The 14,754-nt window shown below is 48.5% G+C and overlaps 1 protein-coding gene across 1 annotated transcript in view; it reads left to right on the forward strand.

Annotated features, from left to right (window-relative positions):
- SERGEF (secretion regulating guanine nucleotide exchange factor) overlaps positions 1–12,988 on the forward strand; it is a 236,600-nt gene extending 223,612 nt beyond the window's left edge. Inside the window, 2 exon segments of the mRNA XM_025928722.2 lie at positions 12,631–12,878; positions 12,881–12,988. Coding sequence (XP_025784507.2) covers positions 12,631–12,878; positions 12,881–12,970 — 338 coding nt within the window. The 3' untranslated portion in view covers positions 12,971–12,988.
- The last annotated feature ends 1,766 nt before the right edge of the window (positions 12,989–14,754 follow it).

The raw sequence follows: 14,754 nt of genomic DNA on the forward strand, positions 1-14,754 counted from the left end.
GGAAGCAGTGAGTGTATGGAGACCGGGAATTTTCTGTACTTCATGCTCAATTTTTCTGTAACCTGAAACTGCTCTAAAAAAATTAAAGTTTTCTTAAAAGGAAAAAAAAAATACATTAATGTAAATTTAAAGGATTAATCCCTTAGTTTTTTCCTCTTTTGTACTATTGTATTTTCTTTCTTTCTTTTTTGGCTGTCATGGAGTTCAATAAAAATTTACTATCTGAAAAAGAGAAGATAAGTAAGAGACAGGCCCTATCCCAAAGAGGTTTGATCCTTCTGAAGAGTTGGCATGTGTCCCTGACCTAGCACTCGTACTGTGTGGGGGCCTAGTTGCCGTGTGCCAAATACATCGACCTGAATTGGGTACAGCACCAAACACAGAGCAGACGCTCATTAGTAAGTGATTGGAAAGCAAGGGAGAATTCCGTCTCAGGTTTGTGTCATCCAGTCGTGGCTCCTCTCTAGAGCCCTAATCTTCTGATCTGCCTATAGATTCTTCTGCCCCAGACCGTCTCACCCCTACCCCCACTGTTGTGCTAACGCCCAGCCTCTTCTCACGCACACTGGTGATTCCCAGACAGGCACAGGGAGAAGAACAGCGTAGGGAGGCTCTGTTGGTGACCAGGACCCAGGAATGGCAGCAGTCCCACTGCCCCTGGTCCCAGAGCTGCATCTGTGCCCCTGCCCCTCCTCTAGTGCCCCTCGGGGATTTCTGTGTCCATTCAGTAAGACAATAATGGAGACAACTTGAAAGTTCTGGCCAGGTCCAGAACAGAAGCACACAGCCCAGGCCAGGGGACGCAGCATAGCTTCTCATGCACGGTTTAGGAGTCCGCAGACCGGGACTCCAACACAGCTCCTGTGGCCTCAGCTAAACTGATAGAGGCCGCCTCCAGGACAAGGTATACGTCCAGAGGGGTGTATTGTCTCTAGAGAGCTGTGGCCAGCTCTGGGAACACACTTAAAAAGGGATGATGGCAACCTGGAACCTATTGAGAGGAGGGTCCCTGGCTGGCTGTGAGGACAGGCCAGCAGCTTGTCACCTCCAGTGAAGAAATCGTAGTACTTGAAACGCTTACCAGGAATTGAACTCCAGAGCTGCCACCCTGTGCCCTTAACACTCCACCCACCAGGTCCAGACCCCTGCTGGCAGGACCGGGCTGCACACCAAGCCTACTCATTTCAGGACCTCTCTGTGATCACACAGTGTGATCCCAATACCGTCTTGCCAGGGCTGCTCTGTTCAACGGGCTGGAGTCATGCAAAAGTCCTGGCACCATCCGTGGCCATAGTAGGCCCTCGAGAGGGTTAGTTGCCTTTTCTCTTCCCTCTCTCAGTGCAGCCAGGAAGCCCAGAAAGCCAGCAGTTCCACAGAGAACACAGCACTCAGAAAGACAGTCTGGGGGGAGGATTTCAGTTGTTTATAAAACAGGCCAACACGTTTCCACCTCGTAAGTTCTAAATCCATCATTCCTAGCTCCCTAGATCTAAGAATAGTCACCCAGTGGAGCCAACGTGCCACGTGCCACGGCACGCTCTCTGCGCAGGTGACTGGGAAAATGTGGCCACGGCAGTCCCAGCACCTCCTGCTCCAGGGTGGGGGGAAGTGGGGGCAGAAGGCTGGTCTCTGCCTCTCCCAGCTGAGCTGTTTCTGAACCTCTTCCAGACTCTCATGTTCTCTTCCATGCAGTGTTGATCCAAATACCTTCCTCACTGAGCTGCTCCAACTATCACATGCGGTGCCCGAAGATGCAAAGGGAGAGGCGGAGAGCAGTGGGAAGGTGTGTAGGTGAGGACCTCAGCACAATACTGCCCCACTCTGGGCCTCAGTTTCCTCTTATGTAACGGGACAGAGACTGACAAAGAACTGGACAACTTTTTGAGATACGGGGTTTTAAAAGAGGTTCTAAAGCAGCCCTAACATTGCAGCCTCAGAATAAGACTGATGAGGGTAAACCCAGAAACTCAGTACGTTTCTGTTTATCATCTGAACCAAGGCCATTCGTCTGTCTTGTCGGAGGGAGCCAGCCTGAAGGCCTGGGGCCTGCTTTCGGCCTCACCTTCCTCCCTCTCATACACATCTACACCCACCCACACTGCCACACAAGCTCTCCATGGCCAGAGGGACTTTTGATTTGTCTCACCCCAGACTCTGCCCACCGTAAGAGGGCCCGTGCCAACTGGGGGCTCGGAACCTCCAGCAGAAGACCACCTGCTGCTCTTCTGGGCAGCCTCCTAGCCATCCCAGCCTTCTTCCTGATAGTGAGCTGCAGTCCGCCTACCCATGGCATCTCCTCCCCACATCCTCAGGTTCTCTTTTGCCCCTTCAGGAGAGAACGAGGCAGCTCTGTTATCTCACTGGCCATTTATTCATTCAGTTCATTCGTTCATTGGTTCATTCATTTATTCATTTGTTTGTTCATTCCCACAACAGGTATTTGAGTACTAATAGGTGCTGAGCACTGTTTAGGTGATGGGATATGGCAGCATACAAAACTGAGTCCCTTCTTTTGAAGAGCTGATAGATAAACAGTAAAAAATAAATAAAGCAGATGAGGAGACAGAGATGGGGAAGGTTGTAGACTGCTATTTCATACAGAGTCGTCAGGGAAGGCCTTTCAGATAGATAAGGTGGCATTTGAACAAATACGTGCACAACATGAGGGAATGAACCTGTGGATATCAGGGCAAGAGCATTCCAGACAGCAGGAATAACAAGTGCAAAGGCCCTGAGGTGATTACTGTTTGAGGAACAAGAAGTCAGTGTAGCTGTTCTGATGTCAGTAGGGTGGAACACATGGGACTTGAGGTCGGAGAGGAAGCTGTTGTTTATCTGAGTAAGAGGAGAAGCCATTGGAGCATTCTGAGCAGAGCAGTGCCATGTCTGACTTGGGTTTCAATGGGATCACGCAGGCTCTGTGTGGAGGACAGATGACAAGAGGCAATAGAGGCAGCAGAGGAACCAGTAGGAAGCCCTCAGAGTTCTAGTATGAGGTGATGGGGCTGGTGAGAAGTGGCTGGTTCTGGCTATGTTTTGAATGTTACCTTCCTAATTCCTTCTTCCAGAGGCCCTTATCTTTTCTTCCATGTAGACACCCAGCCCTCCTCCTCCTTGCTTTCAGCCTTCACCCCATCTCCCTTTCTCAATGCATTCTCAGCACTTCCATGGATCCTGGTCTGGAAGGGCCCCTAGGCCAGCCTGCTTCCACTTACAGCCTTCCCTGAGGCAATTTGGGCCACAATCCCAAAACTTCCCTAGAGTGATTCTGTGGGTGAACAGCTCCACTTTCTGATTCTGGAACGGCTCTTTCCTGCTGCCTCAGCTCCTGCCTGAGGGCGTCATGGGCCCTGGAGAGTGATGGATAGACTGGTTATTGAAAGGGTCCTGCACTGTCAATGCCTCTTCCCTCAGCCTGGCCCCGTGAGGCCATTGTCCTCACAGCCATTCTCATGGCCATTCTCTGTAGGAACTGCTTTTCTGGGCAGTGTGACTGGGGACAGAGACTTGCAGCTCTCTGTTCTTGAGGCCTATGGCCAGCGGGCAGTTCTGGCCACAGACGAGGGAATACAGGCAAGCAACCAGGCATACAACTGAGGTTGATGGCACCCAATTTCAGCATTAGGTGTGTTCCCCTTCTAGCTACTCTCTAGACAGAACAGGGGGCTCAGAAAGACTAGATGCATACATAATCTGAGTGCCTATCCCATGTGCCTAAGGACTACTTGATGAGTGTGCCCTGTTCTCAGCACCCAACTCCAATCCCAGCTCACAGACTGGTGAGACAAGTGCAAATATAAATACCTGTAGAACCAGGAGGGGTGTGGTGTGTATGCTTAGAGGATTCTGGGTACTAGGAGCTCAGACAAAGTGAAATTAATAGCCTTCCCACAGCCCAGTGGGACCCAGCCCTATGCTCAGCCACCATTCACTTCTGCAGCAAAAGGATGACACTGGGGTCAATGAAAGCAGCTCAGAGTGGGCAGATTTCAATGGATACCCTCTATTTAAGACTGGTGAACTCCTGGAGCACCTGGGTGGCTCAGTCAGTTAAGCATCCAACTTCAGCTCAGGTCCATGAGTTCAAGCTCTGTGTCAACCTCTCTCTCTGCCCCTCCCCTGCCTTCTCTCTCTCTCTCTCTCTCTCTCTCTCTCTCTCTCTCTCTCTCTGTCAAAAATGAATAAATGCTAAAAAAAAAAAAAGTTAAACCTTAAAAAAAATTGGTTAACTCCTACTCATCCTTCAAAACCCAGCTAAGAATGAACCTCTGAAACTTTCAGTGACACCCATCTCCTTTCCCCAACAGAGCATACCATCCTCTCCTCTATGCTACCTCTGTCCCTTAGGAATACTGTTATTTTTTAAAATATATTCTTGTCAAGTAAGCTATAGTTTTGTGTGTGTGTGTTTTTTTTTTTTTAAATCATCATCCTTTGTTACTACTTCTTAAAGTATTTGAACAAACGACAAAATCTTGGCCACCTTTCCCCTCCATTTCTCCCTCTGTTGCTCAGAGATTGTTCACAGTTGGGGATGTATTCTTCAAACTCTGTACCTATAGAAATATATAGGGGATCTACATAAATTGAATCATACTCTGTGTTGTTCTGCAACCGATTTTCTCTCTAGAATGTCTTAGATATCTTGATGTCAGGCCATAGAAAGCTACCTCATTGTTTTTAGTAGCTGGGTAGTAGGGTCGAGCCATCCTTTCTTTAAACACTCCTCTATAGATGAGTATTTGGGGGCTTCTCCCAGTCTTTTGCAGTGAACACTGTTGTGTGTGGCTCCTTGTGCACACATGCCATTGGTCCCCATAATCCTCCTTCTCATGGTTGTCTTCCCCAGTGGACCGGGAGCCCCGGGGCAGAAACTGAATTTTCCTCATCTAGGTCTTGTGTCCAACACAGGGCCAGGAAGAAGAGCTTCCACATAAGTGGACTTGCCTGAGCAAATCATGACTGTGTGAAAGGCCTGGGTGAATTCGGGGAGGGACTCTTGATTTGTCTCAGCCCAGACTCTGCCCACCATAAGAGGGCCCGTGCCAACGGCCGGGGCTGTTGCCTGCGGCCAAGCCTGCAGGGCTGGCACAGAGCACTGGGAAAGAGGGGTGAGGCAGCCAAGAGGGACAGAGGGCTTGGAGAGCCAGCTGAGAGTCCTGGTCTTGGTCACCTTGGTGGCAGGAGACAGGAGGTGGTCCACAGGAGGACCTAGTCCTTGCTGTGCTTCAGCCTGAGTCCCCCACCCAGGCCAGCTGCCTCTGTGTAAAGGATAGAGTAGCTGTTGTAATTGTCCAGGCAAGAGAGCGTGAGGACCTGAACTAGACCCAAAACACTATAGGAGGCCTGAATTCTGGGTTCTTCCCTCGCCATTCCTCGCTCACAGCAGGACCCTAGGGATCACCCTGGCAATTATGGCCAAAGGGGTGGGATCCACGTGAGTTTGGTGGCTGGACACTCAGAAGTTTTTCCCAAATTTACCCAGCTCCAGGGCCAGCTGCGGCCACAATGACATTTACCAGCTTCCTGAATCCAGAGCCTTCTCTGTGAGGCTACTCAGACCTCACCCGTCCTTCTCTCTCTGCCTGGTATTGCAGAAGACCAGCCCCTCCTGATCTCTAGGTCTTTGTGAGGCCTTTGACAGGAGACAAGGGGAACCATTAGTTGCCTGACTTTTTGCCCACATTCTTCCTCCCTTCCCCAGCCCACTAGATGCAGGAGGGGCAGGGCCTTAAGTGGCTTCCTTGGGCCTGGGCCCCAATGCTCACAAGGGCTCAGTGAGGTTTGTGCTTCCTGCAGAGTGCTTCTCTCACCAGCTATGGCTCCTGCCTTCCACCGCTGACCTTGTCCCCACACAGGTGGGCTGCGACTCTGTACCTTTTCCTAATTACCTGGGAAGCAGGGTTTTCGCTAGAGAGGATAGTATATTAACACAAGAGGCCCTGGAGTCCCAATGCCCAGGCTAGAATCCAGTTCTGCTTCTTACCTTGCCCGGTTGATGCCATCCCTCTGGAAAACGGGGATAATGTTAGATTTTACCTTGCAGGCTTGTTGTGGAGATTCAGTGAACTAAGTGTTCATCACAGGGCCTGGCATACACTAACTAACCATTCGGTGATGTTACTACATTTTCACACAGTTTGGCACTCGTGAATGAGCCTGAGACTTGGGAGTCAGGGATTCTAGTCCTGGCTCAGCATGGCTGTGTGACCATGAACAAGTTTTTTCACCCTTTGAGCCTAGTAGCGTCATCTGTAAAATGGAGATCATAACAACGGAGTCATAAATGGAGGTTGCTGTGGGGATTAAGTGACATTTGTATGCAATTGGGAAGTAATATCCCTAGGTGATAGCCTTCTTTCTCATGATTTGAGATGGCAGCTAGAGCTCCAGCCATCACATCCACATTCCCAGTGAGAAGATAGACGAAGGGACAACGGGTACATGCCATCTGTCTTTGAAGGCAAGGCACCATAGCTATTACAGAACATTTTGGCTTACAGCTCATTCACACACCCAGCTGCAAGAGAGGTTGGGAAATGTAGTCTTCGTTCCGTGGTTCAGAATGAAGCTCTACCACACTAGCTCTATCACACATGCTCAGGTGTTTGCCCCTCTTAGGCAAGGCCCTCCAGCAGAAATGTGTCCCCCTCCCTAGCATTGGGCTGTAATCCCAGCACCATAAGGCCCTCTAAGGACCCAGGTTGCCAAGAAGCTCAGGCAGGTGCCACGAGGCCTGAACAGATTTGAGTATTGTGTCTAGCCTGTGCCAGGACCCTGCCAGTCCCTGGGTTCCGCTGCCTGCAGGGCTCTTAGGCTGACGCAAGTGTGGTGGGCTGCAAGCCCATCACTTGTCACAGCCTGGATGAGGCCAACTCCATTGAGCCCCATGATCAGGGGGCCTGAAGTCTTAAGAGGCTAGGGAATCCCAGTAACTATGGGCTCTCCACCCAAGGCCCAGCCATGTACCTCAGGGCCAGTAAATCAGGTCTGGATCAATCAGGTGGGTTTCAGTTCCTCAAGGGCCTGGTAAGTGCCCAGCACACTGCAGAGAGCCCTCTGTAAAGCCAGGAATGATCCTATAACCTACCTATTTTGAAAACTGGGTGTTCCACATTCCAGTTAGCTTAGGGAGAGGCCTACCATAGGCCATTCTCCTTCCTCTCACTTCTGCATGAGAAGAGCCTGCGTAGTAGCAGCTTGCTGAATCCAGAGGGCCTTCCCACCTTCACTGTGTCCCTAAAAAGACCCTAAATGAGGCTGGTTGGGGGGGGCATATGAAACCGATTCTCAAATGCTGGAGGGGCTTCAGTACTTAAAGGTCTTGCTGAGAGTCCCTTCTGTTCAGGGCACAACTCATCTTTCTTTCTTGTTTTTTTTTTTTTTTTTTTAGTTTTTTTTTTTTTTTTAACGTTTATTTATTTTTGAGAGACAGAGTATGAGTGGGGGAGGGTCAGAGAGAGAGGGAGACATAGAATCCGAAGCAGGCTCCAGGCTCCAAGCTGTCAGCACAGAGTCCGACGCGGGGCTCAAACTCCCAAACCGTGAGATCATGACCTGAACCGAAGTCAGACACTTAACCGACTGAGCCACCCAGGCGCCCCAAGGCACAGTTCATCTTTCACTTTCGAAGTTCAGCAGCCTCGTTTTTGTTTTTGTTTTTGTTTTTTTACTTAGGAAGTTTGTTTAAAATGTTCAGAAACCCCAAACTTCGTGTCGTTCCACCTAGGCCTTCCCATCTGCTGGTGCCCATCCTCTCCTCCGTGTCATTTGACACTGGCAAGGCCTTTCTTAAAGCCTTTTCCTCCCCTTCCTGTGGTCTGCCTCATACGTGGGTGTGGACCGTCACCGTGTGTCGGGCACTGTGCTGGGGCATGTCCACTTATGCAGTCCTCCTCCTAGCGACCTTATGATGTAGATGGGGACAGAAGTACCATTATCGCGCAGCCATTTGGTAATGTGGGACCCAGGACAGTGGAGCACAGTCCACAGTAAATAGTGGACATTGTATATGTATGCCAAGGGCTGGCAAAGTGTGACCTGCAGGCCGGGTCTGAGCTATGGCTTGTATCGTATGGCCTTGCAAGCTACAAATGGTTTTTAAAGGGTTATAATAAAGAAGAAGAATATGCAACAGAAACCAAATGAGGCTCTCAAACCTAAAATATTTACTATCTGCCTTTTTAGAATAAATTTGGCAAGCCCTGGTATATAATATGCAAAGTTAGTGCAGATTCTGGAGCCACACTTCCTGGTTTCTAGTGCTTCGCCTCATCCTCTACGAAACGAGAATAATCTACAAAACATGGCTGCCTCACAGGGTTGTTGGAATTAAATGAGATAAAGAATATAAAGCACCTGACTTCGAGTAGGCTTCTTTGGAAGTATTGGGGGAAGAAATTTCTGGCCCTTTGCCAGACTTCTCGACCCAGTGGGCATGAAAGCCCTGGCTCAAGGCCTCTGGCTACCCCGGCCCCTCAGAGCGTGTTTCCTTTGGCAGAAGGAGAGGGACCTGCCAGCTGCCCGTTGTGCCGCGTCCTGGTGGTAGGTCAGCTCTGCCTTCCTCCCACCCCCATTCCTGCTGACGGTCAGCTGGTGCCACTCACCAGGCCCGGGCGCGAAGCCCACACCAGGTGCCGAGCAGGGCCCAAAGGTACCAAGCCTCTTCCACTCTCCCACTTTGTGCCTCCCGTCAACTTGGCCGAAACTCCTGCGTAACCATAGGAGCTGCGGCCCGGGGCTCATCTTCTCTGTGTGCATTTCCTCGCTCGTGGGCCAAACAGGGAGACATCTGTGTTTCCCCAAACCCAAACTTTTGGCCAGTGATTGCCTTCCTACCGGGGAAAAGGAAAAGGGAAAGGAAGGGTAATCCCTGGCCAGCCAGCCTCCCCCTGTGGAAGAGTGGTCTGGGAAACAGATTTTCAGTGGAGAAAGGGTGAAATGTAAAGATAGAAAAGTAAATAAGATCGTTGAAAAATCAAAAAGAATACATTCTGATCCAGACAGGGATGGGCTTTCAGTTCTTAGAAGCAGTAGAAGAAATTGTAAAAGATCAATGAAGTTTACTACAAAGAACCATAAAGCTTATGTTTTATATCAAAAGACCCAAGACAAAGTTTTAAGTCAAACTAAGAAAAAAATATTTGTGCTAGATATGGCAGAGAAAGAATATTCTAAAAATAAAAATCTTTAAAACAAGAAGGCTCTTAACATAACAAGAAGGCTCTTAAGAAGGCTCTTAACAATAACAAATATTTACATAATACTATGTGGTAAGTACCATTCTAAGTATTTTACACCTACTTACTCATTTAATGCTTGCAAACAACTTTATGATAAAGGTACTATTATCCCCATTTAACAGATGAAGAAACTGAGGCACAGAGACACTAAGTAACTTGCCCAAGGTCACTCAGCTAATAAATAGAGGAGCTAGGATTTGAACCCAAACCATCTGGCTCTTGGATCTGAGCACTTAAACCCTTGTATACTAAACAGGAAAAAGATATGAAGCAGAGAATACACAAAAGAGGAAATACAAATATCTGAGTAACGTAAGAATTATTTTTCAGGTTTTTAAAAAATTTGTTAATGTTTATTTTTGAGAGAGAGAGAGAGAGAGAGCAAGCAGGGGAGGGGCAGAGAGAGACTGAGACACAGAATCTCAAGGAGGCTCTAGGCTTGGAGCTGTAAGCACAGAGCCTGGCGTGGGGCTCGAACCCATGAACCATGAGATCATGACCTGAGCTGAAGTTGGACGCTTAACCGACTGAGCCACAGAGGCGCCCCTTATCTTTCAGTTTTGATGGCAATAATGTACAAATACAAACAATGAGAAATCTTTTTGTGTCTTCAAATTAGAAAAGATTTTTTAAACATTATAATGAGCGCTAAATACTGGCAATGCTGGAGTAAAACGGAAACTTCCACAGATTGCCATAGTTGTATTCAGGTGGCCTTTCTGAAAAATATTGTGGAAGCATTAAAAATAGTACTCAGGAATCTCAAAAATGTCGATACCAGTTGACCAGGAATTCCCGTTTTAAGAATCTAATTTGAGGAAGATACTAGGTAGAAAAAGATACATGTGCAAAGATACTCACAGGAATATTATTCAAGTTACTCAAAATAATGAAAAACTCGAAACAACCTGCATATCTGTTAATAGGATACAGGTTAAGGAAATTGTTGAATCTCCATAATGGACAATCAGACAGTCATTTTAAAGAAATTTATTTAACAAAAGATACCCCGTAAGCAAAGTGAAGAGACATGCCATGGACGTGTGGGAGAAGACACAATGCATAGAATAGCAAAAAAGTAGAAAATAATACATCAAAACTCACAAATCCATTAAAAAAAAAAAAAAAAAAGACAAACGGCCAAAGAGAAAAACAGGCAAGAATGTACAGAGGCAATTCATAAGAGGAGGCGACTCAGGGCTATAAATGAAGTGACGCTCCCTCTCACTAGTAGTCGGGGAAATGCAGATTCGTTCATTGTACTTATCAGAATAGCAAGAGTGCGAAGGTAAAGATAGAGGGAAACATTCATATCCATCGCTGATGGGACGGGAAGTAACTGCAGCCATTGTGGCAGCTATTAGCCGTATCTAAATCTAAACGTGTGGCTCCACTCCACTCACGTCTGGGGACCGGCCCTGCGCAGACGCCTCTCTGTACAGGGAGACGTGCTCAGGGGCGTTCATGGCAGCGCTGTTTACAATAGCGACAATATTACTATGAAGTACATGATATTGTACATTATATATTGTGTAAGAAGATAGCAACAATTACCATCATCAAAGACCTGTCCATCAGAAGGGGAATGGATAAGTCAAATAAGATTTATACATAAGGGGATACTGAGCACAGTTAAAATAAATGAACTTGATCTGTGTCAGCTCGGATAAATTTCCAAAAAGAATACTGAGTGTAAAGGGCACGTGTTATAAAGATAGATATTTCAACACTATTTATATAAATCTTGAAAACAGACTAAAAATGCTACATGGCATTTAATGACATATGTGTAGAAAGTATAAAACCAGTAGCAAACACCAACTTCAAAATAGTGGCTCCTTCCTGGGAGCAGAAATGGCTGGAGGGCAAGAATGGGAAGCAGGGCTTAAACTGTTATCTTACTGGTATATTTTCTTTTTTTTAAGGGAAGCGTTGAAGCAGATATGTTGACGAATGTTCTAAATCTGGACGGAGTATGTTTCTTTCTGCTAAGTTATTTCTTGTATCTTTCTGCATATTGAACTATTTCAAAATTTCAAACAAATTCTTTTTAATTTTCTTTTTGAACCCTTTGCAGTTCTGTGGAGAAATATTTGTGTTAGTAAGGGACAAAAGCAGAACGAAATATACACAAATATTTACAAATTTCACAAATTAAAGGTTTAACATAGTAGTGCCAAGATCAAAGTCTGCTTTTTCTTTACACTCATCCATATTTTTCATTTTTTTTTTGTCAGGAAGATATATTATTTTTATAAATTGGGGGCAGAAAATTTTTAATGACTACAAAAAAACACAAGTGAGTTTAGACCCTAGGAAAGGGTCTAAACCTAGGAAGAGATGCTGTGATGTGTGGGGGCATCATGCTGGTCTAGAGACTTCTGGCTGTATGACTGTGTTCATTCAATCTTTTATCTCATCAACGAGCCCTTATTGAGCACCAGCTGTGTACCAGGCTAGAGATACGGCAGTGAATGAAACGTACGTGGTCCTTCCCTCCTTGTAGAGCACATCGGCTAGTGAGGAGGGGACAGTACACACATGACTACACAAGTCATCTATCCACCACAAAGTGCGAGGGCCCCCATGGGGGTGAAGTCCAAGGGCAATATCAAGAATCTAAGTTAGATAGAGTGGCCAGGGAATCTGGCCTCAGAACGACATTTAACTTGAATTTAAAAGATGAGGAGGTCTGGAGCCCATTAAAAAGAGGACCTCAAGAGAAAGAAGGCCCCACAAGGCATATGTAAGGAATGCAAAGAAGGCAGGGGTTTTGGAACGTAGTGAGGTGGGGGAAAGTAAGGGGAGGGCAGCAAGGTGGTCAGGAGCCAGGTCACTCAGGGCCTCACAGGCCAAAGAAAGGCCTTTAAGGGCATTGGAAGTCACAGAAGTCTTTTAAGCAGGGGAGTGATGTGATTAGATTTGCAGTTGTCAGAGATCATCTAGACGCTCTTTGAAGATTGGGGCAGATGGTGAGCTGCCCAGTTAGTCCCTTGGCTGTCGGCACGGCCCAGCACGCGGGAGAATGGTGCCGGAATAAGGGGAAGGCAGTAGAGATGGAGAGATGGAAGGATTTGAGCTATTTCTCTGGAGGAAGAGTCGGCAGGTCTTGGATTATGGGGTGGGTGTGAGGGAGGAGGTTACGGCGAAGGAAGGAGGAAGGCCAGGTTTGGGACAGGGACAGCTGTGGGGTGGCAGGAGTGAGAAACACTGGGAAGGCTCTGGAGGGCAGGGTGGAAGCAAGGGTGGCGGGCAAGCCACCAAGTACGGTTGAGCTTTGGTCTTGTCACGTGGAAACCGGGGTTTAGGATATTACCTGTGTCCCCAGGTTGATTGTTTGAGCCCTGTTCTCAAAGCCACTTCTACAGCAGTCTTTGCTTTTCCACAGGAGGGACGTGCTACTCTTGGGGCTGGAACGAGCACGGCATGTGCGGGGACGGCTCCGAAGCCAACATCTGGGCCCCGAAGCCTGTGCCATCTCTGCAGTTGTCACTGGGACTCCTTGTGGGCTGTGGGGCTGGCCACTCCCTGGCGCTCTGCCAGCTGCCAGCCCTCCCTGCATTGGGCCAGCACCCCAAGGTCACCGGCCCTTCCCCAGATGCTGCTGAGAGTGCCAAATCTCAGGAAGCCATGGACAGAGAAACTGGAAGGAAAGACAACCAGAAACTTCTACTGAAAGCCTATCTGACAGGTCCAGAAATGGGGGGCTTGTGACAGAGGCCCTTTAATAAAGTGATTTTTTCCTACCCGAAGTGTTCCCAGAGAATCGCTTGGTCAGGTTGTGTGGTCGGCCTGAGAAGGGGGGCTGACCACAGGCCAGAACAATGGGAGGCGGCCGGCTCAGCGTCTGGGGTTCAAGGAGACAGACATCCTTCCTGCCCAGCAGATGGTGCTGGGACCCCCCCCTGAGGGCAATAACAAGAACCTCACTTGGTCGCATGGCTGGGGAGTCTGGCCCCTAAGCGACATTTAAACCGGAATCCCCAAAGGACATGGAAAACAGCAGCTCCAGCCTGTCTTTACCTGGTGGGGACGGAATACCCAGCCCCATCCCCCGTGGTTATTTTGGTCCAGCAGCCTTCGATTCGGCAAGAGAAACGGTTCCCAGGCCATGCTCAAAGCAGCCAAAGGCCTCCCCTGAGGTTTTATTCTCAGCGCCTGGAGCATTAATTTACTGATTGGAGGATTAGTTTGCAGGTGGATACTCGGATGGGAAGGAGTTCTTGTCTTGGTGACTAGAAGAGAGAAGTCCCTGGATAGGAAGTGGAGATGAATAAGTGGAGGAAGAGATAGGACTTCTGGGAAGATCCGACAGAGGAGGCACCTGGAACAGACAACAGAGTCTAGAACCAGTGAACTCTCAGAGGATGGGTGTCTTCATCCGAGCCAGGCAGCACTCTGGAGCTGGCCTGTGTGACTAATTGCCAAGCTGTGTGGTTTCGGGTGAGGGACAGGCCGCAGCATAGGAAGGGCAGTCTGACCCTAACCCCTGACATCTGCCTCTTAGCCCTCCTTGCCTCTGGAGGAGGAGGAGGAGGTAAAATGCGGTGTAGGCCAGACCACAGGCCCCAGGCCTCCCCAGGTGGCAGCTGTGACTTTGGGGGACATAGCACCTTTCTGCTGCCTCAGGAAACAGCTTTCCCTGGGGACTGTGTGGCAGTGTCACCAGCTAGCTAGTGGCCCATCCCACACCACCTTCCCTTTGGGACTCAGGAGAGGATTGGGCCTGTGAGGGCTAGACTACGGTGGCTTCAGGAAGTTACACTCCCAAGATATCAGAGCTGGAGGACCTGTAATGACCTTCTCGCCTAGTGGCCTTCAAAGTGCATTTGTTAGAGCCCTAGAAGTCTCCTGAGAATTCAGTGGCCACCTGGCGGTCTATGGATGAAAGGAAGCCATGTGAACAAAGATCTGGGCCCACACCCTCCACCTTATTCACAGCAGCTTTATTTTAATTTATATTATATACTGGGCTCCACATAAGATTTCACTTGACAAGGGTTCCTTAAGAAAGTTTTGAAAACCATTGGTCTTACCCAACATTTTCATTATTCATGTGGGAAAACAGAGACCTAAAAAGGGGAAGGGACCACACACCTCACTCCTGGCTCAGTGTCCTGACTGGGAGGTGACCCGTCCCAGGCCTTGAGCCAGACCAGGGTGGGCAGATGAGGCTCAACCCTGGGATCAGGAGTGGGTTCAGCTCAATGGAGTGGGGATGAAGATAATCCTGAGCTCCCCAGGCCTGAACCTAGACATCACCCACGGCCGTTGGCTGACCTCGAACACCCGTGCATGGAGTCCTGCTCCCGATACTGTACCCAAAAAACAGCACTGCCCTGGCCAGCAAAGGCCTTGGTCCCCCACCTCCCAGAACCAGCAGAGGCTACAACAGCCTCTAAGCACTTCCGCAGTGGGCAGGACATCTCCGTGCACTCTGAGCTGGTCTTGCCAAGGTTCCCATACCCTCGGAGATGGAGAAATTGGATGGTCCAGAGAGGACCACACCGGA

The sequence above is a fragment of the Puma concolor genome, chromosome D1, assembly GCF_028749965.1.
Source record: "Puma concolor isolate L17-30 chromosome D1, mPumCon1.1.hap2, whole genome shotgun sequence".
NCBI lineage: Eukaryota > Metazoa > Chordata > Mammalia > Carnivora > Felidae > Puma > Puma concolor.